The sequence below is a fragment of the Mytilus californianus genome, unplaced genomic scaffold (genome assembly GCF_021869535.1).
Source record: "Mytilus californianus isolate M0D057914Y unplaced genomic scaffold, xbMytCali1.0.p SCAF_9, whole genome shotgun sequence".
In the NCBI taxonomy this organism is placed as follows: domain Eukaryota; kingdom Metazoa; phylum Mollusca; class Bivalvia; order Mytilida; family Mytilidae; genus Mytilus; species Mytilus californianus.
Window position 1 is genome coordinate 25,760,670 of NW_026262745.1, and position 27,867 is coordinate 25,788,536.

The window sequence follows — 27,867 nt, forward strand, 5'->3', positions numbered from 1 at the left end:
ATTCAATAAAAACATGGGGCATCTAGTATTAATGTCACATCATTATTCACAAGTGAAATTTGTCTTTTTACTTTGCAGCAAATTTTCTAGATTAAGGATGTGCATTCTAGAAATATATTGAAATTGAGCCAGGTCTGCAGTGGTATCATTGAATCCTTTCATCACACCAGGATAAATGGTTTCCCTGTTAGCCCAATCATCCCCACACATTACATGATTTCTATGAGATAAGTAGCAGTGTAGTGGTTTTGAGTGTATCCTTGACTGCAGGGTTCTAGAACTCTGCAGGTTATACACTTTGTAGTTCAGAATGACTACCCCTGAAATATGGGAATGATTATTTTGATTTAAAAGTGAAGTTTTTTCATTGATTGTTCAAGATATGCAGTAAATTCTATAGCTGAAGGAACTATTTAGCTCTCTAACTGACTTTTGAGATTTTAAAAAATCTATAAATAAGTATACATTTCAGAAGTAACCTACCTACAAGCTGCAAGTTACTTTTTCAAAGTATATGTTATATTTAATTAACGCTAATTAATGCAATAAATGTCATAACAGTTCAATTTTGTCCATCTTGACCATCAAATTTATGTTGAGTTCATAATACAAAGCAAATTTAGCATCTGATTATAAAAGTAAGTTTTTAAATGATATAAAGTAAGGATAAACATACAAATACATGTTACGATTTAACAATCTCACAATTCATGTTAAAACATCACAAATTTTATAAGTGACAGTCAAATGAATCATCAGGGTCATTAAGACATAGAAATTGATCTTGTCTTCATTAGACCATTAGCCCTTACTACCTGTCTGTTATAGATAGCTATCTACAATTACAAGGTAGTTCTTTATACCAATTAGCTTATTTATCTTGTAACCAAAGACACTAGTACATGTAGTATATAATTGTTTGGTTGTTAGTTCATTAAAATGTGTCATTTATAGAGTATTTTAGGGAACTGTTGGGGCATAGGATATTTTGTCAGTGATTCATGATACCTGCATATTTTGACTGAAAAGCCATCCTATTTTCTCTGGTTCTTAGTCAAGGACCTTGATACACTCATACTTGAAAGACAGTTGCCATAGAACAAATGCCTTATGTCTCTTAAATTTTCAGATATTTCTTTTTTTTTCTTGCTTCATAATTTTTTGGTTTTTTTCTTACCACACTTTATTGCAAATAAAAGTATGTGAACTTAAAAGGAAGAAAATATGCAAGTGACAGAAATTGAAAAATGTTGTCTACAGCTCAGCTCTGAGGAAACAAGATGTATTTAATTTTCTGTTCTTGTAACACATTGTTTTACTGAGTTTAACTACATGTACCTTTTTCTCTTAAAAAAATCATGTTCAGCTCAACAGACTTAATTTAGGATTCACAACAAAATGTTTACCTGACAGAGGCCAGAACAATTGCTTTTACTCCGATGTCTGCTTACTGAAGGCAGAGGATACAATATTTTAATTACTATACCCTCCTACCATATGAAGTAGCAGGAGTATACAATTTGTGTACCTGCCTGCCAGTCTGTCAGTCATTTTTATTTCTGGATGCTTACTTTACTAAAATACTTTATATCAGAATGCCATCTTAATTGCATATATGGTCACATATAATGAGAGGATTAGTTCTCTATTGCTTTTGAGGTCATCTCATCAAAGATGGAGGTCATAGTTACTAGACTAAATTTTGTGTAGAGAAGTGGTTTCCGGAGGCTTAGAATCAAGTTCTATATATGATAAAATATAATGAGAGGAAGTTCCCTATTGGTTTTTAAGTCATAATGTCATAGTTTCTTTATGTAAAACAATATTACAGTCTAACAGAAAAGAATCATACCTCAAAGTAAAAGAAAATAATTGGAAAAGGGTGGGGGTACTGGCATTGGGTAAGTTAGCTTGCTCTCTAAAGCTTCAGTTCATCTAATCATTTCTTTAAAAGTAAAAAAAAACGATTTGTACCCTAAAATCTGTTCGACTGGGTTCACATTAAGACGTAGGTTGTCTGGGGTAAAAGACTTTGTTAACTGGAGCATGTTGCCATGTATTGAGCATCAGCTGGTGACTAATACTGATCAGTTCAATATTATATGATCTTGTAGGTTATTGATTATGCAGTGATGTATGAGGGTGGTTGAATGAGTTTGCCATCTAGTCAATAGAACTGTTAACTAATATCACCTTCTGTATATAATTTGGATAAAGTAATTCATTCACTACTATTGACAAGAATTTCCCAGGGGTACCGTGGTATAAAATACATTTTACAATACGGTCATTAATAAGTGATTAGCCCTGGATACTAAAACAATCCTGCAAAATGGATAAATGAAAAATATTCAATTTTTAGATACAGAGAAACCCTATTTCACTGCCAGTACTTTTTTTAGCTCACCTGACCTGAAAGGTCAAGTGAGCTTTTCTCATCACTTGGCGTCCGTCGTCCGTCGTCCGTAAACTTTTAGAAAAATCTTCTCCTCTGAAACTAGTGGGCCAAATTTGACCAAACTTGGCCACAATCATCATTGGGGTATCTAGTTTAAAAAATGTGTCCGGTGACCCGGCCAACCAACCAAGATGGCCACCATGGCTAAAAATAGAACATAGGGGTAAAATGTAAATTTTGGCTTATATCTCTGAAACCAAAGCATTTAGAGCAAATCTGACATGGGGTAAAATTGTTTATCAGGTCAAGATCTATCTGCCCTGAAATTTTCAGATGAATCGGACAACCCGTTGTTGGGTTGCTGCCCCTGAATTGGTAATTTTAAGGAAATTTTGCCGTTTTTGGTTATTATCTTGAACATTATTATAGATAGAGATAAACTGTAAACAGCAATAATGTTCAGCAAAGTAAGATCTACAAATAAGTCAACTTGACCAAAATGGTCATTTGACTCCTTAAGGAGTTATTGCCCTTTATAGTCAATTTTTAACCATTTTTCGTAAATTTTTGTAATCTTTTACAAAAATCTTCTCCTCTGAAACTACTAAGACAAATTTAACCAAACTTGTCCACAATCATCATTAGGGTATCTAGTTTAAAAAATGTGTCCGATGACCCCGCCCGCGAACCAAGATGGCCGACATGGCTAAAAAATAGTACATAGGGTAAAATGCAGTTTTTGGCTCATATCTCTGAAACCAAAGCATTAAGAGCAAATCTGATGAGGATAAAATTGTTCATTAGGTCAAGATCTAGCTGCCCTGAAATTTTCAGACCAATCAGGCAACCCGTTGTTGGGTTGCTGCCCCTGAATTGGTAATTTTAAGGAAATTTTGCAGTTTTTGGTTATTATCTTGAACATTATTATAGATAGAGATAAACTGTAAACAGCAATAATGTTCAGCAAAGTAAGATCTACAAATAAGTCAACTTGACCAAAATGGTCAGTTGACCCCTTAAGGAGTTATTGCCCTTTATAGTCAATTTTTAACCATTTTTCGTAATTTTTTGTAATTTTTTACAAAAATCTTCTCCTCTGAAACTACTAAGACAAATTTAACCAAACTTGTCCACAATCATCATTAGGGTATCTAGTCTAAAAAATGTGTCCGATGACCCCGCCCGCGAACCAAGATGGCCGACATGGCTAAAAAATAGTACATAGGGTAAAATGCAGTTTTTGGCTCATATCTCTGAAACCAAAGCATTAAGAGCAAATCTGATGAGGATAAAATTGTTCATTAGGTCAAGATCTAGCTGCCCTGAAATTTTCAGACCAATCAGGCAACCCGTTGTTGGGTTGCTGCCCCTGAATCGGTAATTTTAAGAAAATTTTGCAGCTTTTGGTTATTATCTTGAATATTGTTATAGATAGAGATAAACTGTTAACAGCAATAATGTACAGCAAAGTTAGATCTACAAATAAGGCAACATGACCAAAATTGTCAATTGATCCCTTAAGGAGTTATTGCCCTTTATAGTCAATTTTTTACAATTTTCATAAATTTTGTAAATTTTTGTAAATTTTTACAAAGTATTTTCCACTGTAACTACCGGGCCAAGTTCATTATAGATAGAGATAATAGTAAGGAGCAAGAATGTTCAGTAAAGTAAGATCTACAAACACATCACCATCACCAAAACACAATTTTGTCATGAATCCATCTGTGTCCTTTGTTTAATATGCACATAGACCAAGGTGAGCGACACAGGCTCTTTAGAGCCTCTAGTTTTTTATAACTATGTTTTGGAAATAGTTTGAAAAGATGTGGCATAATAAACCATGAGGTGAATGAAACATATTTTACCAGTGAGGTGAATGAAACATATTTTACCAGTGAGGTGAAAATATTTTTAAAATTGCCCTTTGGGTTAGAATCTATTTATATAGATTTTTATCATTGAAATTAAAATTCCAAATGGACAGTCAATGACACAGTAGATTTTATCTGTGAATTTTTAACACTTAGTTTAACCTTAGCAGAAGTTAAAATGTAATGTGATGATAATACTAATAAGTTTAAGGGTCATCTCATGCTACAAGCCAATGTAATGTCTGTTTTAACTCCATGGAACTAATTGTCAAGAGTATCTCCAACCTTGGGGATAACAAAATTGGCATATATAATGTTCAAAAAATTTAAAGCATCTGAAATTTCACTGATTTTCACATTTTGACATTCTAATTAATAAAAGTGGGGGAATAGGTAGCTGCAACTGTCTGGTCCAAAGACATGTCAATGACAAAAACATTTACCGTAACAGTAAAAACTAGTATTAAAGTTAAGTTTTGAGGAAATTGTTGACTAAACTGCTAAAAAATGACAGTAGAATAATGAAGGAAGCAGAAACAGAATGTAAAATCATAGATGTGTTTTTAAAATTCTGTTGGTTCTGAATAGATTTACCATAACTTAGATGTATCCTTGTGGCTCTCTCTTGATAAATATATTTGGGTCTGTAATGCACGTAGTGTTTTTAGTGGCAACTAAATGTTCGTTCATTTACAATTGGATGTAAAAGCATTTACTGGTATTTGATAGTTATTTAAATTGCTTTTCACTTGATGGCTATTTTATCCATTTAATCGCTTGACATTTTTCACTAAATGTATGAAAATTACGGCTTATTTTAAGGATTAATGAAAAATAAATAGTTCTATTAGTAACATTTTACAGACAACTTCTCCCACTTGAACAAGATTTGTGGTCTCATTGTATAAAATTAAACAACAAAGGATTCTATTCTGTTTTCATTAGTAGAGTTATCTTCCCCTGGGCTATGACTATTTGCGGTCATTTTTCACCTGGGCATCTGATAACCCTGACCAACTTTTGTTAGATCTGTTTATTAGTCGGGTTTATGTTTTTATAATGTAATAAGATTTTATACTAACAGTGGAGTAATGGATATTCTAACCATGATTTATTTAAGATGTGTTAACTTGAATCAAATAAGGTTGTACGAAAAATGAAAAATCGTTTTCTCCTGAACAAGTCAAAGCCAATGTTATAATTCCTTCAGTTTGTTACACAGAGTTAAGATTGTTATGCAGTGGACTGTAATATTCAATATAATAAATTTTGTATCTTTTATTAATAAGATTTGCAATCTGTTGGAAAAAAGTTAAATATACAGCCCATTTAGATTTAAAAAAAAACACACCATGCTCTGTTTAAATATTTAAAAATTGGGGGATGTAAGTTTAACAAACAGCTGATTATTTTATTTGCTGAGACATATCTACATAGTCCATTTGAACATTTACTTTGCTTTTATATAGGTATGTTCTATATCAGACAGTCAACTGTTATGACTTAAAGGAGATGTTGGGTACACATCAATGATACATCCAAAATACAACCACATTGACAGAGTATTATTATCTTATTCTGTTAAAAATGGAACTAAGAAGCAGCTAGATTAAAAGCCTTTAAATATTCAATAACAAATAAGAGCCATATTCTGCAAACTTAATTTGTACCTGGGCAATCCTTTGTGTGTCTTTCTGATATTCTCTTTTATGTTTAATTATGTTTGACACTTATTTTCAATTGAAACTGATTGAGCTCTAAGTATGCCCCCTATAGGTTACCAGCCCCTTTAGCTCTTTAAATGTGTAACCCTGTGTTTTGATTGTGTAATGACTCTTTTCATATCTAGCTTCTAAGTATAACCAAGTGTTTTATGTTATACAATCTTAGATTGTGTCAATGTAGAATTGATTCATTTTGAAACTGTGCCATTGAACAAAATTAGTTAAATAAACATTTACATATATATGTAATCTCTTTAAAATTCCTAAATAATTATTTTTTTTATTTTTATGTAAATAAACTAAGGTAGCTGTTTGGATATGTTTTAATTTGACACATTGTTCAAATGTTTTACATAAATTAACAAAATAAATTAGAAAGAGTCTATAGTAAGGCTAAGTATAATTTTTGACCAAAAATTAATGGACAGTCCTTTGACAACTTATAGATAGAGCCAATTATATACATTTGACTACTGCCAGAAGAATCACATGTATAAATGCATATATATAAGAGAAGATTTAATTTGACATATTGCTGAATATTTATATTTGCATTATTTTTCTACTCACTAATATAAGTTGGTTTACTGTGGGTCATAAAAATTAGCTAGTTATTTCTAGTAATTTTTGTGGACTTTGGACTCAAATTTGTTTTCTAGCTTCATTTTTATAGTAAAGTATATTTTCCCTTTTCTTTTCAGGTTTGTAACTGTCTGATTGAACATTGCGCCAAAGTAAATGAAGTTGATAATGATGGACGCCATCCACTCATCCTTGCTGCACAGGAAGGTCATCTTGAGGTTGTCACTTCCCTTGTTGAAAATGGTTCAACAATAGATCACAGGTCACATGACCAGAAAACAGCATTCCGAGTGGCTGCTTTGGAATCTCACAGGAAAGTAGTTGAGTATCTGTATGAACAGGGAGCAAACATTGACTACAAAGATGCCGATGGACGATCAACAGTGTATATGTTATCATTAGAAAACAAAGTAGAAATATTGAAATATTTATTGGAAATAGGAGCTGATGTAGAGTCAACTGATCTTGAAGGACGGACTGCCCTTCACATTTCTGCATGGCAGGGACATTTCGAAATTGTTTCACTTCTTCTGAAATTTGGTGCAAAAGTAAATGCTGTTGATAATGACAATCGTACTTCATTGCAGTCAGCAGCTTGGCAAGGTCATGAGAAGGTTGTTAAGCTTCTTCTTGAAAATGGAGCAAATGTAGATCATACATGTAATCAAGGTGCTACTGCATTATGTATTGCTGCACAAGAAGGACATGAACACTGTGTACGTGTATTGCTTCAGTATCATGCTAATCCAAACCATGCTGATCAGTTTGGTAGGACACCAATCAAAGTTGCCATGAAATCAGGTCATTCCGGTATTTGTAAATTACTGGAAGAAAATGGTGCAACACCCATGACAAAGAGTAGAAGCAATTCTTCAACCTCTAGTAATGAGACCAGGCCATCGTCTGCTGCTGGATCTGCACATACACATGCTACAGTTACCACTGGTGTTATTGTCAATGGGAACCAGTTGAACAGTTCGCCATCAGAATCTCCAGACTCAACTTTTGATAGAAGGAAATCCTTTGCGTCTAATAACTCGTCAAAATCTTCAAGTAATATGACATCATCTACAAGCCAAAGTAATCAAAGTGCTCCTAATAGTAATGATTGTCTGACATTCACACAACAACTACAGCAGTGCTCCATGGCTAGGCACCGTGCTCGGCCTGTCAGTAGAATTTTGTCTCCAGTTAGCGAGCCTCAGTCACCAGTTCAATCTCCAAATATTACTCCTAGTATTGAGGTTATGGTTCATAATGAACATAACAAACTCTCACCGATTACAGAAAGGAATTTGAATATTTTTGCAAAATCTCCAGTTAAGTTTTCTAACTGCAAGGATAAAGAAATTTCTGCCACAATCAATATAATAACGAATCCTAATGCCGATTTCTCTGATGAACCTGTTTGGCAGATTAATCCCCAACACTTCAGGAGTATGAAAAATGACTTGGAAAAGTTAAAACTTCAACAAAAAACCAACATGGAGCAGTCAAATATTATAATGGGACAAAGTGCTTTAGAAATGCGTTCCCCAGAAATGAGACGTAAGAGGAATGGGATTGTAACAAATCCTAAAATAACTAAAAGTGGAGCAATAAATGGACATTTTAACAAGATTTCTAACCTTACTGGGGAGGAGAAGATTATGAATGGTCATGGACCAATGAGTATAAGTGTTGGTCCTGGGCCAAATTATTCTGGACCTCCCAGACCTAATGGGCTTCCTTTAAAGAAAGAGACTCCACTGTAAGTTAACTTAGGTATGTTTCTCTTCTCATTAAGAAAAGTCGTTATGAACACATGCAAAATATTATGAATTTTCACAAGTATAGATATGTTACTAGTAAGGCTTGTTGAGTTACATTGTTAATCAATATAGTTACATGTTTTATTTATTCTTTACATAAATTGCACATTTCCAATGGATTCTGAATTGAATTGTTTGTATTCCACTTGTCAATATTGACAGAGAGCAATACTCCAGGCCTCTGGAATAATAAAGTTACATGCTAAAATAGATGATCACAGCATTGTTAAGATCTATCTTGTGTTCAGAATGTTTGGCAACCCATAAATTTCCCCATGGCTAATTATTCAATACAGTATGATACAATTTACAAATAACTCTGCTGTCTGGAGGTTTGCATTGTATATATTTAGACATGACATGCAAAGCAGTAGCAAAACAATCATATTTCTGAGTTTTTTTGTTGTTTTTTATAAAATCCAGAGTTGTTAAGTTTTTGCAGCTATTATTAAATTTGGAGTAAATATCCTGACTAAACTTTTTGTTAGATTACAGTACATTTTATACCTGAAGGGTATATAACACATTCTTGCTAACATCAAAACATTGTAAATAAGTAGAAAGGTTGGTAATAAGTTTATAAGGACAGCAACCTAATAACACAAGTGTACCAAAAAGTCGTGTAGAGTTTCACCATTAGAATAAGCTCAAATATATTATTTTCTCCAATGCCTTGCCTTGCCTTATTTTATCACAGTAAGTTTGGACAGTTTGTATTTCTATTTCAGATATTAGGATACACATCATTCAGACGGAAGACAAGTGAGGGGAAAGATTGAAGTATTTAGTGCAATGACTTGTGACTTTTCACATTACATAACTTTGTAAACTGTTTATATACTGTGATATATGTGTTGTGTATTTATAGTAATGATTTATTTTCTGGCACAAACAAGTGAATTCTGATTGATCAGTTGCTTACAAATGTCTGATTAAGCCTGCATAATATAAAATATCAAGACAAAATATTATCATAATGTAGATCTAAATTGTCATATATTAAGAAAGGGTAGCATAAATTTTTCTCTGAAGCCTCCAGGATAAAAATACATATAACAACATCTGTAATTGAAAAAAGCTATTTTTGTTATATTTTCGAAGTTTGTTTACATTTAGGAAGTTATAAAATTCTAACAATCAATTGACAATAGCCAAACATTATTGTACTAAAGCTGGGACTATTATACTATAATAGTCCACCAAGATTAAAGTAAAATTTTCAAAACAGATGATTCAAAATACTGATTTCTTCAGATTACACAACTATTCTATTAATTTTTATACACACCATACAACACACACTGTGTATTATTGTCAGCATTCAAAAACATTGTATTAACATTTATGTTGTGTGTGCATTATGATATTTCAGATTTATATATACTAGGATGTTATAAAAGATATTACTGTGTTAATGTGAAGGTTGAACAATTCAAGTGCAATTTTGTAAATAGCATTTTGGTGCTGCAAGCATAACATAACTATGCATAAACTCGTAACTAGGCTGAATTTGTTGTAAATTTTGTCTGTATCAGGTTTGACTTCATTAGTAGAAGGGAGCTAACTCTTAAAGATTTAACACTGATTTTATACTGAAGTTTTATTTCAGTTATGTATAAATTGTAAATATTTTTTTCTGGTAGAACAAAAGGTTTGAAAAAACTTATCTTTCACAAACTCATATTAAGTGTCACTGAAATTCGAACAAGGATCCTGAACACTTTTATCAAAAGCTCAATTCAGTCATTTTATTCTCGAAGTTCATATCTTTTTTCTCCTAGACAATATCATAGCAATTTTTCTGGTTAGATTTGCTATTTTTCAATATTGTGTACTGATGAAAATATAAAGAATGCACAAGTACAATTATTTATTTAAGGATTGAAAGTGTGGTAGTAACGGAAGATCAGTGGAAAATATATTTCGGCTATCTGTGCAAGTGAAAAAGAGAAAAAAATTCTCGAGTCTTTTGATATATTCTGACCACTGAAATTTTTGTTCAGCTTTCAGAAAATATTTGAGTTAGTTCTAAGCATATTTGCATCTGTTATTATAAATGTTGTGAATTTCAATGTGATTGTTATTTTTTAGTGCTGTTATGTTATATTGTTGGTGAATTCCATTGAAAATCCAAAGCTAGTCATTTCATTTTATTGCATATTTGTTCCAACATTTTTTTAATTTATTTTCATATTTTCGAATATTATCAGTAAAAAATTCATGTTAAATTGTGTTGTGTTATTTTAATTTGCCTTTTAGAGGAATTAAAGGTCCTGATTCATCTAATGTTTTGATTGATTGATGATTGTTTAATGTCCAGTGGCAACAATTACATGCATACTCAGAAGGATTCTTTATTATGATGTAAGGTTGTATAAAAAAAAAGTCAGCTGAAAAATCTAGAATTGTGTGACACTTCATAAACATTAACTAAATACACTTACATTTTGAATTCAAGAACATCCTGCACCATCAGAATTTGACAATCCATGAAGTTTGTTCGATTTTAACTTAGAACCTTCTATTGTAATGATTTACAAAGATCAGGTTACACCAACTGACATTGTTGTAATGTTGTATTTATGCTTTCTGGTTTCCTTAAATTTTCTAATTGGATAGGTATTTATTTACCTTGTCATTCTGTCTGTATATCCCTCTGTTCACCTGTAAGGTATATGGTTTATCTGTTGTACTTTTCTAATAGTTTAAAAGGTTACAATTGTACTATAAGAAAGATGTGCACATTGACACCATTTTGATTTTTTCAAGTTATTCACAAAAATGTCCCGATGTTTTCCAGTGGCAGTCCTAATTTCCAGCCGTTCATTCCTGCCTTCCAACCTTTTATAATCTACCTATTGTGTAATTGTTAATAGTTTTCATCCTAAATGTTCTTAAAATAATGGCTACTGGACATTAAGCAAGCAACTATTAATCAATCATTAAGCTGGAAAAAAGATTGGGGATTGGGTATTGGTTACATGCAACATTCCTGTACACTATGGTGGCCCCAAAATATTTTTGACCAACTGACTTCATTAGAACTGGATAAACAATGATTATTTTTGTCTCACATGCAACAAATGTCGCAAAATGAGACATAGGGATTTCTGTCTGGTGAGGATATCTGAACAAAGCTTTTTAGTCCCCTACCGACGGAGTCGAAGGGGACTTAAGGTTTGCACCTGTCTGTCCATCCGTCAGTCCGGCAAATCAGTTTTCCACTTTTTTTGCTTCATGCATGACGATATTGATTTGAAAATTGGTATATAGTTTTATCATGACAAGTTACAGATCAAGTTCGAATTTTGTTCCAGTCTGAAGATTTTGTGCAGAGTTATGGTCCTTGGACTTAGAAAATTCACTCAAACTCAACACTTTTTTTTGTAATGCTTGAAGATATTGACTTGATATATGTTATTTAGTTTACACCATGACAAGTTATAGATCAAGTTAGAATTTGTTCCAATACAATGAATTTTTAACCGGTAGGGGACTATGTATTGCCATGCAATACTCACAGAATGGTTGTTATTTCAGAAAGAAGACCTTGGTGCTTCACACCTTTTTAGCAGATGCTACAAAGTTTCTGTCTAAGTTAAGGCATTAAGTTTTACCCTTGTCCGTCTGTACGTCTCAAAGTTGGTTTCTGTTCCTAACTTTAGTTTGCCTCAACCAAATGCTTATTACCACAAAACACAGATCAAGTTTGAATTTTGGTGGCGTCACTTTAACAGATCTAGAGTTATGCCCCTTTATAAATGGAAAAATTGCTTAATTTTTGGTTTCCACTCTATAACTTTAGTTTGCCACAACCAAATGTTATGAAACTTGTACAAAATGCTTATTACCACAAAACACAGATTAAGTTTGAATTTTGGTGGCGTCACTTTAACTGTTCTAGAGTTATGCTCCTTTACACATGGAAAAATTGTTGAATTTTTTGTTTCCTTTCTCTAACTGTAGTTTGCCTCAACCAAATGTTATGAAACTTGTACACAATGCTTATTACTATAAAACACAGATCAAGTTTGAATTTTGGTGGTGTCCCTTTAACTGTTCTGGAGTTATGCCCCTTTACAAATGAAAAAATTGCTGAATTTTTCGTTTCAATTCTCTTAAGTTAGCCTCAACTAAATGTTATGAAACTTATACACAATGCTTATTACCACAAAATACAGATCAAGTTTGAATTTTGGTGGTGTCACTTTTACTGTTCTAGAGTTATGCCCCTTTACAAATGGAAAAATTGCTGAATGTTTCGTTTCTGTTCTCTAATTTAAGTTTGCCTCAACCAAATGTTGTGCAACTTATACACAATGCTTATTACCACAAAACTCAGATCAAGTACTAATTTGGGTAGCGTGACTTTTACTGTTCTTCAGTTATGTCCCTTTATAACTTTATATGATATGCAGGCGGGGGCATCATCTGTGTCATGGGACACATTCCACATTTATTTGTCATGTGAAATACTCACTTGTCATGAGTAATGGTCAGGACCTTGCAAGGTCTACATCTCTGCGAGACAGGGTACATGGACCAGTGGTCAGGTCAGTATCTCAGATACTATATGCAAAAGGTCAACTATATTTGGTGTATGTATTCATTGTAAGGTGACTGCTTTCATTTAACCTTGGCCTAATGTTCATGGTTTTCTGCATTTATTGGATACTATAAGCAATATTTCAACTAAATTTGGTGTATGGAATGATTGTAAGATGTGCATGTCTGAATGGCAGGTTTCATCTGACCTTTATCTAATTTTCATAATTCATTACTCAAGGTTAAGTTTTTATACGCCCGTTTACGGGACGTATTATGGTATACCGTTGACCATCCGTCTGTCCGTCCGTCCGTCGTCAACATGTCGGACATTAACTCAAAAACGCTTTTACCAATATGCATGAAACTTTGGTGAATTGTTTATATCTATTGACGTGAGCTCCCTTTCGTTTTTTATAAATTTCGGATTTACCGTTTCCGAATTTTGGAGTTTTATTCATTAAAAAAGGGGTGATTTTCCAGTTTTCGGACAAAAACTCAAAAACAATTTCACCAATTTGGAAGAAACTTTGGTGAATTGTTTAATGCTATCGACATGAGCTCCCTTTTGATTTTTATAAATTTTAGACTATACGTTTCTGATTTATGGGGTTTTATTCGTTACAAAAAGGGTGATTTTCCAGTTTTCGGACTATAACTCAAAAATGCTTTCAGCATTTTTTATGAAACTTTGGTAAATTGTTTATATCTATTGTTGTAAGCTCCCTTTTGATTTTTATAAATTTTAGATTTTATGTTTCCGAGTTACACAAGATTTTATTCATAAAAATGGGGTGATTTTCAAGTTTTTGGACAATATCCTTAAAGTGCTTAGAGCAGTTTTCGTTAAACTTTGATGACTGATTTATATCTATTAAGATAACCTCCCTTTAGTTTTTTTTTTATAAATTTCTAATATAACATTGAGAAGTTATTGAACTTTATTTGTTTATAGTCTGACAACAGATTTACTAGTATTGCTCAACAGCACAGTGTATTGCACAACAGAAAGAAATCTTTAATTGAATATAAATTCAATTCATATAACCAATTTCAAGTTCTTTGACTACATTTATTCAGAAACCTATATGTCAAATATTTAATTACAATCCAAATTCAGACCTGTATCAAGCTTGAATATTGTGTCCATTTTCGCCCCAACTGTTCAGGGTTGGACCTCTGCGGGCGTATCCAGCCGCGCTCAGCGAAGCATTTTTTTTATGGCTGTCTATTTCTCAGATACTATATCCAATAGGTCAACTAGAGTGATTGGATAGTGAACATTGTCTGTCTGGCAGGTTCATCTGACCTTGATTTCATTTTTATGGTACATAATTCATTGGTGAATATTCAATTTCTCAGATAATGTAAGCAATGGACTAACTAGAATGATTGCATGTAACATAATTATGTCTGTTTGGCAGGGTTCCTCTGACCTTGACCTCATTTAGATAGATCATCATAGACTTTCAACAACAATCATGGTAAACTAAAGCAGGCCAGACATTTCAGCGTGTGGACCCTTGCATCAATATATCATGTCTTCAGATCGATATTCTGGCTAAAAGGCTAATATAATTCAAAATAAAAGAAAAAATCTAAATATTGACATGTGCCATGTTGTAATAAATGATACCTAAATGATTAATAAGCCTCGTTTCTCAGTTTTAACATTTGGAATCCTGTAGACATAATCGATGTTGACTAAATTAACTTGTTTGATTAAAAATAGTCATGTTACGATTTTTAATCACATACGTTAATTTATTCAGTATATCACTTTGAACCAAATTAATATAACGATCTGAGTACCATTGTTCCACATCAATCACCGTCGCCATACATTACAACAGAGACTGATTACAACAAGCCATGTGCAAGCTGATCATCAGACATCATTTTTGGACAACATAATCATTACTTCCAAATATGAGATAGAATTTTTCAAGGTCTGAAAGTCTTTTAAAGGGTAAAATATCAAAAATGTTCAGGTAAATATAAAAAAGAAGATAAGGTGTGATTGCCAATGAGACAACTCTTCACAAGAGAACAAATGACACAGAAATTAACAACTATAGGTCACCGTACGGCCTTCAACAATGAGCAAAGCCAATACCGCATAGTCAGCTATAAAAGAGGTCCTGAAATGACAAATGTAAAACAATTCAAACGAGAAAACTAACGTCCTAATTGATGTACAAAAAAATGAACGAAAAACAAATATGTAACACAGCAACAAACGAAAACCACTGAATTACAGGGCTCCTGACTTGGGACAGGCACATACATACAGAATGTGGCGGGGTTAAACATGTTTGCATGGTCCCAACCCTCCCCCTAACCTGGGACAGTGGTGTAATGTAAGTACAACATAAGAAAAAACTATAAAAATCAGATGGATACAAATAGAAATACAGATATGATAACAAAAACACAGAGTGAATTACATTTCACCATAAAATAAACTTTCTGAAAGAGTTTTCTGACTCTTTTAGAAAGTTTATTTTATAGTTTTCTAACTCTTTTAGAAATTTTATTTTACAGTTTTCTAACTCTTTTAGAAAGTTTATTTTATGGTGAAGTGCATGGTCCAATTGTTGCACATTGTAATGACTGAACATGATGTTTGGTAATCTGAAATGTTATAGCTTTAGGATTCAAAAAAGAATTGGAGTCCTGATTTTTAAAAACATGCAGTATACATGTATCTTTTACACCACAAGGTCATATTTCATATACATCAAATAATAAACCAATTTTTGTATCATTTTTCAAGTAACACAAATGACATTTAAAGTTTCAATCTATATAAGTTTTAAGTTTTATCCAAAATATGAGGCTCACATGAGGAAACCTTTTAGAGTACCCTCGGAGAGTGTAAGTAGTTCCAGGACTTACTCATTTCTTATATATTACTGAAAGTTGTACAATGTACACATTTTAGGGTTACAAGGTGGACACCAAGTACATTTTGTAATTCATGTCTTAGAAACAGGCAATATATGCCCTCAATTGCAGAAATTAATTCATACATTATTGTATTATTCAAAATAATCAGTCAATATGTGTTCTTCAAAGATCACCTTTCATTTGATGCTTTAATAACTAACATATATTCTGCATAGTCTTAATTATACACCTATGCGTATGAACTATTTTGTTTTAATTATATGTACTACTTTACTGTATGTTCTTTGTTGACCGGAACCGATAAGGTGGTGATACATCTTACAAAGTCTACCCAAATCATTTTTGCAAATAATTCCGTTCAAACCGGTGCTAGGGGGCGTCTTATTAATAAGCTTGCAGCAAGGTGAGAGGTTTTTTTTTTTGCTCCGTGTTGAAGGGCTCACTGTGACTTTGAGCTGAAGAACTGTTGCATTTTGTGTATTTTTGATGTGCGATGTGCATGTACTGATTTTGTGTCATGGAATGGAAGAATACTCCATATCCTTATTAATGGCCTTTGTTTTTTTCTGTTATAATTCAATTTCGGACAAACAGAGGAAATAAGTCCGTATTTTATATGACAACTCATACAATTTATCCAGTGTGTTGCAGAAGAGAGAAGTCTTACAAAAAGAGAAAAGTCTTAAAATTGGCAAAATTTATCAGGACGACACGATCTACAAGTAAGTCAATATTGCCCAAATCAACAACTATTTGTAAGAGTAATTGCCCTTAAATGATAATTTTTATCATTTTTTGTGTTGTTGCCTATTATTTTGAAACTATAATAGAAAGAGAGAAACTTTAAGTAACAAAATGATCCACAAGACAGGATTTATAAATAAGTACATATTACTGAAATGGTTGGTCATCTCTCTATAGGAGTTATTGCCCTTAAATTAATTTTCATCCATTTTTGTGTTGTAACCTATTATTTTGAAACTATAAAGTTTAACTACCAAAATGATCTACAAGCCAAGACAGGATCTATGAATAAGTACATATTGCCGAAATCGTTGCCGGTCGACCCTCCATTATGCATAGGAGTTAACTTATTGCCTTTAAATGCCAATTTTACCATTTTTCAGTTGTGTTTTACCTATCATCTTGGATGCTTTTATAGACAGAAAGAAATATAAATAGCAAAAATGATCGGCAAGGAAAGCTTTTTAAAAAAGTCAACATGGCCGTATAATAGTCAGTCAAGTCCTTAGACGAGTTATTGCACAGAGGGACAGTCGGAACTCTTCTCATCATTTTGCGTCCGTCGTCTGTCGTCTCCTCTGCAACTCCTTTGTACAAATTTAACCTAACTTGTAACGATCTGATGAGTTAAGCCCTCTTCGACTGATTTTTATAGTTTGTTCTTATGTTGTACTGTTACACTACTGTCCCAGGATAGGGGAGGGTTGGCGCCTTCAAACATGTTTAAACCTGTCAAATTCTTTATGTGTGTGTCCCAAGTCAGGAGCCTGTAGTTCAGTGGTTGTCGTTGGCTCATGTCTGTCACATTTGTTTTTCGGTAATTGTTTTGTTATGAATTAGGCAGTTAGTTTTCTCAATTGAATTGTATTTTTCATGTCGGGGCCTTTAATATAGCCGGCTATGCGGTATGGATTTTCTCATTGTTGATGCCATATGGTTGCCTATGATTGCTTACATCCACTTCATTTGAACTTTGGTGGATAGTTGTCTCATTGGCGATCATTCCACATCACCATATTCTAATATTTTTGGCCACACTCATCTAGCTAGTTTAAATGTGTCTGATGACCCCCAAAATGGTCGACATGGCTAAAAATAGAATATAGGGGTAAACTATGGCAAGCTGTTCTCTTCAAAACTATGTTTAAACCATTTTTCGAAAAATTTACACACTGAGAATTAAAAAAAAAAAAACACACTGAGATTAAAAAACCTAAAAACACACACTGAGAAATAAAAATTACACACTAAGATTTCATAAAAACGCACCGAGATTACAAAAAATGAAAAACACACACTGAGAATTGAAGATTACACACTGAGAATTGAAAATTACATAATGAGATTTCAAAAAGACACACTGAGATGAAATAAACTGAAAAACACACACTGAGAATTTGAAATTACACACTGAGAATATAAAATTACACACTGAGATTTGTGCGCACTTTCTATGCGCACATATATAATTAGCATACTTAATCTGAATCTATTATATTACCCTGAAGACAGCCGTTGTGGAGTTTCGACTGTAAAGAAACAACAAAATAGTAAACAAACCAAAAACAACTCAGCAAAACCAAGATGGCGACCTATCAAAATGGCGTCTTCCACCTGTTCCTGAACCACTGCAGAAAATATTTTAATGCTCACCAAACGCCTTCGGGCACCGAGCCGACCGTGCGAGGGATGTACATCCAGTCAAGGTCGTTAAACACTTCCAGTTAGTTAGAATCTATTACAAGCTTAAACAACTAGGGGACAGAACTCAATTTGGCGCTAAATGTTTAATAAAAAATATTAAAAATACAACGTATAGAAAAACTACGTTATTAAAGACCAATAGAACAAGAAAAATACCCACTTACTCTCATTACAAAATATAACCAAATGGTGAAAAACTTTATTAAAATTATAAGAAAACATTGGAAATATCTGCAAAAATACAAACAATGCAGTATTTTTTTTCCTAAGTGCCTATTACAACATATATACGTAACAAAAATATAAAAGATTACCTTGCGAAATCAGGGTAACAGTTGAAAGACTTTTGAAAAGGGACCATGCTTAAACAGTTTTAAGCAAAAAATACCGAAATACTGTAAGAAATAATCTGAATTATAGGCAACAAACTTTTGAATATGAGTTAGCAAAAAAAGTTGTTAAGTCTCGAAATTTATTACGAATGTTGGTTGTAGGAACCGCATTTCATTATAATGACAAGAGTTCGGGAGACCAAGATATTAATCTGTTGAATTATTCATCTCATGAATATTCATTAGAAATTTGAATATTAATCTCAGTGTGTATTTTTGAAATCTCATTGCATGTGTATCTGAGACTACTATAACACATTACATGTGTTATAGTAGTCTCAGTGTGTATTTAACAATTCTCAGTGTGTGTTTTTCAATTTATTTCATCTCAGTGTGTCTTTTTGAAATCTCATTGTGTATTTAACAATTCTCAGTGTGTGTTTTTCAATTTATTTCATCTCAGTGTGTCTTTTTAAAATCTCAGTGTGTAATTTTAGATTCTCAGTGTGTGTTTTTCATTTTTTTAAATCTCAGTGTGTAATTTCGATTTCTCAGTGTGTTATTTTAGGTTCTTAAATTTCAGTGTGATTTTTTTAATTCTCAGTGTGTAATTTTTTCGAAAACATGGTTTAAATATAGTTTTGACGAGAACGGCTTGTTTCGTCTATTATCTTGAAAACCGCTATATGTCCTATATAGATAGAGAAAATATTTCAAGGCCAAAATGTTCGGAGGATTGAGATCTATTTTCTGTCCATTTACATCAAAACTGTTATATTATTCATTATAATTTTAAGGATTTCAGGCAAAAATAGATAGATGCACATTTTTGTTCCATCTATTCAACTAAACTGATTTTTTAAGGGGCAAGCTGAAGCCCACCTCCGGAAGCGGGATTTTCACGCTGCGTCGAGGACCCATTAGTGATCATTAGTGGCCTTGGGCTGTTTTCTGTTTTGCTCAGATTTTTGTTTCTTTGACACATTACCCGTTTCTTGGGTCGTATTAATCTAAGATTACAGGAATATTTACCTCGATGGTCTGCATAACAATTAATTTTCCAGAAAGAACTTGAAAGATTTACAGATATATTTTCACAAAACTTTTTTCCAGTTTTGAAACATTTTTCATGAAACGCGTCTTTACACTAGAACTAAACTTATGGACAAGTTATATCGAAATAATGAACATTTGGAGCTAACAGATAATAAATCATGACACTGAGACACAGACAGTCAGTCGAAGTGCCCGGCCATTGAAGAGAAGATTAATTCCAATCCAATTTTGCATCACAAGAAACCCGGAATAAACAATTAACTAAAATACAATAATAGTTCATTAACATATAATTGTATTGGTTGTAAAAAAAAATCATAATAATGTAAAAATAAAATGCTCCGCTGGGCGCAGCTTGATACGACCGAAGAGGTCGAACCCTGAACAGTTGGGGCAAGTATGGACACAACATTCAAGCTTGATACAGCTCTGAATTTGGATTGTGATTAAATATTTGACACAGCATAGGTTTCTGACACAGAATGAATGTGGTCTAAGAACTTAAAATTTTTAATTTACCTATTATGGTCCAATATCCAAAATCTAAATACATACACGGTTAGATTCAGCATATCAAAGAACCCCAAGAATTTAGTTTTTGTTAAAATCAAACTAAGTTTAATTTTGGACCCTTAATTTGGACCTTAATGTAGACCAATTTGAAAACGGGACCAAAAATAAAGAATCTAAATACACGGTTAGATTCAGCATATCAAAGAACCCCAATATTTCAATTTTTGATGAAATCAAACCATATAATTATTATTTGCTTTTATATATAAATCAAAAATAACCAACTTAAAATGGAAAATTTTAAAGAAAAAAAAAAAAGGAAAAAAAGGAAAAAAAATTACTCCAACTTTTTGAACCCCCTTATGATTCATCACCCCCAAACTCAATCCCAGCCTTCTCTTTGTGGTATGGTACCTTGCAGTACAATTGCATAGAGATCCATACACTTGAACACAAGTTGTTGTCTGGAAACTGTAAAAATGCTTGTTTTTTTGCCCCAAATTCCTACACGTTATGAGCAATTACCCCCAAACTCAAACTCAGATGTCCCTTTGTGATATGGAACCTTGTAGTACAATTTCATAAAGATCCATACACTTACACACAAGTTATTGTCCTGAAACTAGAAAAATGCTTGTTTTTTGCCCCTTTTTGGCCCCTTATTCCAAAAATTTTGAGGCAATTACCCCCCCCCCCCCCCCCCAAAAAAAAAAAAAAATAATCCCAGCCTTCCCTTTGTGGTATGGTACCTTGCAGTACAATTTCGGAGAGATCCATACACTTGAACACAATTTATTGTCTGGAAACTAGAAAAATGCTTATTTTTGGCCCCTTTTTGGCCCCTTATTCCTAAACGTTTTGGGCAATTACCCCCAACCTCAATTCCACCTTTCCCTTTGTGATATGGAACCTTGTAGTACAATTTCAGAAAGATCCATACACTTACATACAAGTTACTGTCATGACACTAGAAAAAATGCTTGTTTTTTGCCCCTTTTTTGGCCCCAAATTCCTAAAATTTTTAGGCAATTACCCCCAAAATCAATCCCAGCATTCCCTTTGTGATATAGAACCTTGTGGTACAATGTCAGAGAGATCCATACACTAACACACAAATTATTGTCTGGAAGTTACAAAAATGCTTATTTTTGGCCCCTTTTTGGCCCCTAATTCCTTAACTGTTGGTACCATAACCCCCAAAATCAATCCCAACCTTCCTTTTTTGGTATTGAACCTTATGGTAAAATTTCATACAGATCCATTCACTTAAACTAAAGTTATTGTGCGAAAACCAATGTGTCTTCGGACGACGACGACGCCGGACGACGACGACGACAACGACGACGACGCCAACGTCATACCAATATACGACCGCAAAATTTTTGCGGTCGTATAATGAGTAAATATACATGAAGGACATCAACATTTGGCTAAAGAGAGACAACTCAATGAATTTTTAAGCTAGCTCGGTATACGTCCTTGATTTTTGTAATAATGGTATCATCACAAGTCATTATCCACAAAATACATCTTCCAAATAAAGCCAGGAAATAAAAGTGCGAAAGTTCATGGTATCTATCCCAGCTGTGTCAAACCAGACTTGAACATCGGTACGTGTGCTTCGCGACAATCGTGCGGTATTTATGGTTGACAGCAAAGCATAAGGAATGTGTTCCGGGGAGGGTGTCGAGACTCCCTGGAGACTGTTACATTGTGAACCTGCACGTAAAGCGCCCGACTCAGCGTGTTGGTCAAACACAAAACATGATAAATATTCATATTTCATAAACATGTTCTCGTTCTAATATTTATGTAATATTTGTCACTGAACGTGTCACACAAATTATGTCTATCAACATCATTATCATCACAGAAGACGATTGCTAAAGAACAAAAATAATAGAAGTTACATTCTTTCCAGGTTTTATAAAGTTTCGTCGTAATATTTAATTGAAACTGACGTCATAGACTTATGAGAGGCAGGATCTGCTTATCCTTCCGGAGCACCTGAGATCGGCCTGTTTTTGGTGGGTTTCGTGTTGCTCAGTCTTTTGTATTCTATGTTGTGTTTTGTGTACTGTTGATGGTCTTTTGGACTTTGCCTTTTTGCCATGGCGTTGTCAGTTTATTTTCTACTTCTGAGTTTGAATGTCCCTGTGGTATCTTTCGCCTCACTTTCATATTCAAAATGTTCAAAGTTTTTGCTAAGTTATACCAAACATTTTTTTTGCTGCTACAGTGTCAACATCAAATGATTTAAAAAAAAATCCCAAACCCTTTCATATATGAATTTCCTTCAAATTTTGACCTTTATACGTGTTTAAAGAAAACACTACATGTCAGATACCATCATGAGGATTGAAGGATAAACATCCGGGGGAATAATCCAGAAAAAAAGTCACAATAATGAGTAAAATAGTAAATTTGGTAAATAATTAAAATGTTTGAGTATGTATATCCTTAAATTGCATACTTTGCAAGACGCTCGAACATATTGTAAGCTCTAACAAAAAGAGTCACCTAGATCATCATGTAAGATCATCACTGAAAAACAAATATACTTTTCGTAAATACCACAGTGTTTGTTATCATGATTGGGTCAAAAACATCGATAAATTCCACCAGACATATATAATTCATATAAGACTTTGAAAAAGCCTTCATTACTGTACTACATGAACTTCTTAAATCGAAATTAAACCAGGTAAGCATTATGTTGGATTGGCTCATTCATATACTATCACAGCCTAAGAGTCGTGGTAAATGGCACAAAATCAGACTGGTCTATCGTTGAATCTTGAGTACTTATGGATAATATAGACCCGGAAATCAGACTATTTGCTGATGATTGTGTCTGTTACAGAATAATTAATACCATAGAAGACGGTTTAAAACTACAGAATTATATTAATTAACTCGATCTGCATGCATGGGCTGCGAACAGAAAATGTGCTATGAGATTTCAACCCGCAAAGTTCAGCATGATGAAACTAACAAGAAAAATTAAAACACCAAATTGACTTCGAGAACAAACTTAAAGGTTCAAAATTGATATGCTTTAATAACATCAAATACTTAGTAGTGACCATATAAAATAACTTAGGATGGGAAAAACACTGCATGAGGTAACATCAAAAGCGAACAGAGTCCTGCTGAAATCCAATCTTGGATGTGAAGGCAACCTCATATCTTAGTTTTGTGAGACTAATATTAGAATACGCAGGTAAAGTTTGTGATCCCATTTACACTTATACTTAGAGAATGAACTAAAAAAGTACAAACATGAGGAGCTAGATTTACCACAAATGACTATTCCATAGAAGAAGGCAGCATGACCAAAATATCAAAAAGCATAAACTGGAAATCACTTCATGATAGAAGGAGACAACATTATTATATTGCTGCACAAAGGGCTCAATGGTAAAGCGAACATACCAACAACAGACATTCTAGCAAACGCCAGGAACAATAGTACTTGACAAAACAATCACTTATAAATATTACACACAAGAACAGATTCATACAAGTACAGCTTCATACACTCGAAAAAGACGGCTCTTCATCACTAACTGCTTTTTTTATTTTTATGTTTGAAAAAAAAAAAAATGAAATAGCCTTCAAAGCAAAAAAAAAATGTAAAATGAAATAGCCTCTTAAGACGTCATAATTATTCGGACTAACATGGATGAGCATGTATTTATGTATCTGTTAACACTTTAATCATTTAAATAATTTGTGAAAAGTTATCATCTTAGTTTGTTAATTTTGAATTTCATTTTACAGACAAGTTTGATGTTGAACTTTCACTCAACGTTCCAGCATATAAAATAGACATTATCGCTGCTGATATCCTTTCAAATTTCAGGACGAACACCCGTTTTAGGCCGAATACGGAATTGAAGGGACCAACGGATCTATTGCGTCTTTTTTTCTTCGTCTAAAAATAGAAATTGGAATTTTTCAATGACGTTCATTTGGTCGGAAAATTTCTGGTGTAAAATGCATCGATATTTGTTTAGGAATATTCTGTTACCGTTTTTAAAGATGCCCAGTGCCGTGTGGTGTCAGATGACGTAGATAACATTGAAGTTGAAATACAGTAAGCATAATCAGGAACATATATATTAGAGCTGTTCCAAGGCATAATTTACTAAAACCAATTATGGATTTCAATCTGATAAATTTTTGCTCGGACTTATAAGATAAGGTAAGATAAGATAAGATAAATTTTATTAGCAATTCTGTGCCCGAGGGGCAGAGAGAAAGAAAGAAAATCCAATATTTACAATGATGTTATATAAAACATTCACAATACAAGTTTAGTCAGGTACAGTATATCTTTTATATATAGTATAATATTTAATTATTATGAAATTATTGTTATAGGTTATAGTTATGTAAGACACATGATGTGTTAGGCTCTGATCCTGTCCATAATATGATAGTATTATATTAGGATCTAGTTTTTCTTTTTTCCAATCATATTGTGCTTAATATTGTTGTAAATGATGCCCTTTATGGGTTCTTGATTAGATTGATAAAATTCTTATCTTATCTTATCTTATCTATAGTCGTCTTTTGTACTTTGAATTATTTTATTTATTTCACTGTGATTTCTAACTTGTTTTATATCAACAAATTTGTTTGCAGGTGACGTGTCTATGGTTAATTAATCACGTGACCACCTGCTCAACTTGCATCCTGCGCGTTGTTCTTGCATCAGAGTAACACATTTTAGTGCTATTATTTTTTATTTAATCGCCTAAACTCAAGCGACTATGTATCTAAACAGCTAAACTGATAGATTTGATAAACGTTCTATTTTTTTTCTTCCAAACAGGTTCCCAACCGAAACTAAAACCGGTTTTCTAAACTTATCAAACTTCCTCGTATGAGGGTCATACGATACATATTCTTTAATTTTTTAGGGCATTTTTTTCTTAATCTTTAAAAATATGACTTATTCAGTAAAATTCTCATGAAATTAAAAAGGATCGTACTGAAAATTATTTCGGCTGAACAAATTCTTCTAGAAGTGTGTCAATGTCTCTAACAAATGTAATACAATACCGGTCAGGTGTTTATGTTTAAATAGCTCAGTAATACAGTGGGGGTTCATTCCTCTTATTCACAGCTAGGCACTTGTTTCTGTCAATGGGGCGGGGTTACTATCCACACTCGTACAAAAAAATCACGTTTTCGTACGAGTGTGGATAGTAAACCCCCCATTGACAGAAACGAGTGTCTGTGCTCCTATTCCCACTTTTTATAAATCTGGTATGAAAAGTTAAAATTTCATCAGGGAATAGGGGGGAAAACTTGTGCAAACAAAGGATTATACTGTATAAACATTGTTTAGCTAACTGTTAATTGACAAGTGTTTTTGATAGGTAATATTTTTTTGTGTATGTGTTTTTAATTAAAATAAATATGAAAGAAATGGAAACAAATACAAATATTATATTTCTTTTATAACAAAAATTCAACAGTAAATTCAGCAAGCATTATAATATAAAACCAACAATACAAGTAAAAATAACTAAAACAAATATTATTTAACACATTATAGCACACACATTAGAAATTCGATGTATATAAGTCTATTAAAAGTTTATTGATCTATTCAACGCGAAGAAGGTGGGAGGATTCATTACAAACTGTACTGTTGTAACTTCCTGGTTGCGGTGTCTACCCTTAAGTTCCCCAATCTGTTGTTGATTTCAACATACTTTCGTTTTTGAGGCACTCTCTGGCTGCATACTAGAGCATGGTCAGGGCGTTAAAAGCTTCCTCGTGTTTCAGTAGTTTTATGAGTTTAAAGATGTTTGGATGTGGGTGATGGACATGATTTTTAAGCTTGCTGTGTCATCCCTCTAGATAATGTGTAATCCTCGGTCCCTGTGTTGTGTAGTGGTCCCAAAGGTTACTGTTCTGTTCGACCCAGTATGTTGTTACATAGTCTCTATAGGGCGTGTAGTTGATGTTATCAATCTGGTCTATGTCGGTTAGGGCATTAAACAATACATCTTCGACCTCAGCAGTAGGTACAAATGGAATGACTACGGCACGGATTAATAGTTGATAAATGTTGCTGTCTTCCTTGTATGGAACTTGGATCCCCGTTTCTTGTGCGTCTCCAGATGCACTGTGTGTATTGGAAAAAACAGCCTTTTGCGTTGATGCTAGGAAATACAGAATATGCTGCATTTTGGACGGCGACTTCATAGTGCAGGAAGATAGTGGTAGGCTGCAGTTGTAGTAGGTGTTGGTGGCAAATATCTTTGAGTAAAGTCAGGAACCTTGTATCAACTAGTTTGCTCTTGGCTGAGGGTAAACTGTGTACCAGTGGATACAATGCACCGTCAACCATTGCATGGAATGTGTAAAATAATTGGAAGAATAGGCTCAGACAGTAGTAAAATATACTATCATCATATATGATATCTGCAGCTGATAAGTGTGTTAGATTATTTTGAGTACTGTAGATTAACATACGCCCAACTGTGTTGTCGTCTGTTTATTGCAGGAATGGGTCACCTTTTGTAGTACGTGCCCAAATACAATCTATGTTAATTTCATCAAAATATTTTGTCGTATATTGGTATCACGTCGTCGTCGTCGTCAGCGTCGTCCGAAGACATTTGGTTTCCGGACATTAACTTTAGTATAAGTAAATAGAAATCTGTGAAATTTAAACACAAGGTTTATAACCACAAAAGGAAAGGTGGGATTGATTTTTTTTGGGGGGGGGGGGGGGGGTTATAGTCCTAACAGTTTAGGAATTAGGTGCCAAAAAGGGGCCCAAATAAGCATTTTTCTAGTTTCCAGACAATAACTTGTGGAACGGTGTATGGATCTCTCTGAAATTATACCACAAGTTTCCATACCACAAAGGGATGGTAAGAATTTGCTTTGGGGGGAAGGGGGGGGGGGGGGGTAATGGCTCAAACCGTTTAGGAATTGGGGCAAAAAAGGGGGAAAACAAGGGTTTCCTTGTTAATGGACAATTACTTTTAAGTAAATGTTTTGTGTTTGGATTACCCCCCTTACACTGCTTTTAAATTATGTATAAAGAAATGTTGTATTGTCTTGAGGTGATTAGCTGTCAATTTATTTTTAGAAGTTACTATTAAAAATGCTGATTAAGGAATATTAATTTTAGACATGATTATGTATGTCATTTTTTATTTTAAGACTTTTATGATGTATTTAAATGGGTAATTATGGTTGCAAACTCCATTGGAAATTTGAATTGAGATAATGATAATGACCATATCATGAGGGAAAGAATTTTTTTTTTGGAAAAAAGGGGGGGGGGGAATTGTGTGTGGTGGGGGGGGGGGGGGCATTCAGATTTCAGAAATTAAAAAGAAAATTCCTTCAAATATAGGGGGGGGGGGGGTAAAATAAAAAATTTTGTGGGGGGGGGGGGGGGGGGGGGGGGGGTCAATTCGCAACAGCATAGTGTATTGCACAAAAGCAAAAAATTGAATATAAATTCAAATCATATAACCAATTCTAAGTTCTTTGACTACAGTTATTCTGTGTCAGAAACCTATTATGTGTCAAATATTTAATTCAATCCAAATTCAGACGCGAATATTGTGTCCATTTTTGCCCCAACTGTTCAGGGTTGGACCTCTGCGGTCGTATCCAGCTGCGCTCGGTGAAGCA

At 33.5% G+C, this 27,867-nt stretch overlaps 2 protein-coding genes across 7 annotated transcripts in view; both read left to right on the forward strand.

Moving 5' to 3' along the window:
• LOC127715256 (ankyrin repeat domain-containing protein 50-like) overlaps positions 1-10,617 on the forward strand; it is a 49,100-nt gene extending 38,483 nt beyond the window's left edge. For 5 of the 6 annotated variants that reach the window (XM_052221283.1, XM_052221285.1, XM_052221282.1 and 2 more), the window contains exons 3-4: positions 6,698-8,328; positions 9,118-10,617. In XM_052221283.1, the coding sequence (XP_052077243.1) occupies positions 6,698-8,328; positions 9,118-9,124 (1,638 nt within the window). In that variant the 3' untranslated portion in view covers positions 9,125-10,617. Of the gene's footprint in view, positions 1-6,697; positions 8,343-9,117 lie in introns of all 6 variants that reach the window. The other variant, XM_052221281.1, reaches the window with a different exon arrangement.
• Positions 10,618-24,154: 13,537 nt separating this feature from the next.
• LOC127715285 (uncharacterized) overlaps positions 24,155-27,867 on the forward strand; it is a 64,676-nt gene continuing 60,963 nt past the window's right edge. The window contains exon 1 of the mRNA XM_052221327.1: positions 24,155-24,400. The gene's annotated coding sequence lies outside the window, so the exon portion shown is untranslated. The remainder of the gene's footprint in view (positions 24,401-27,867) is intronic.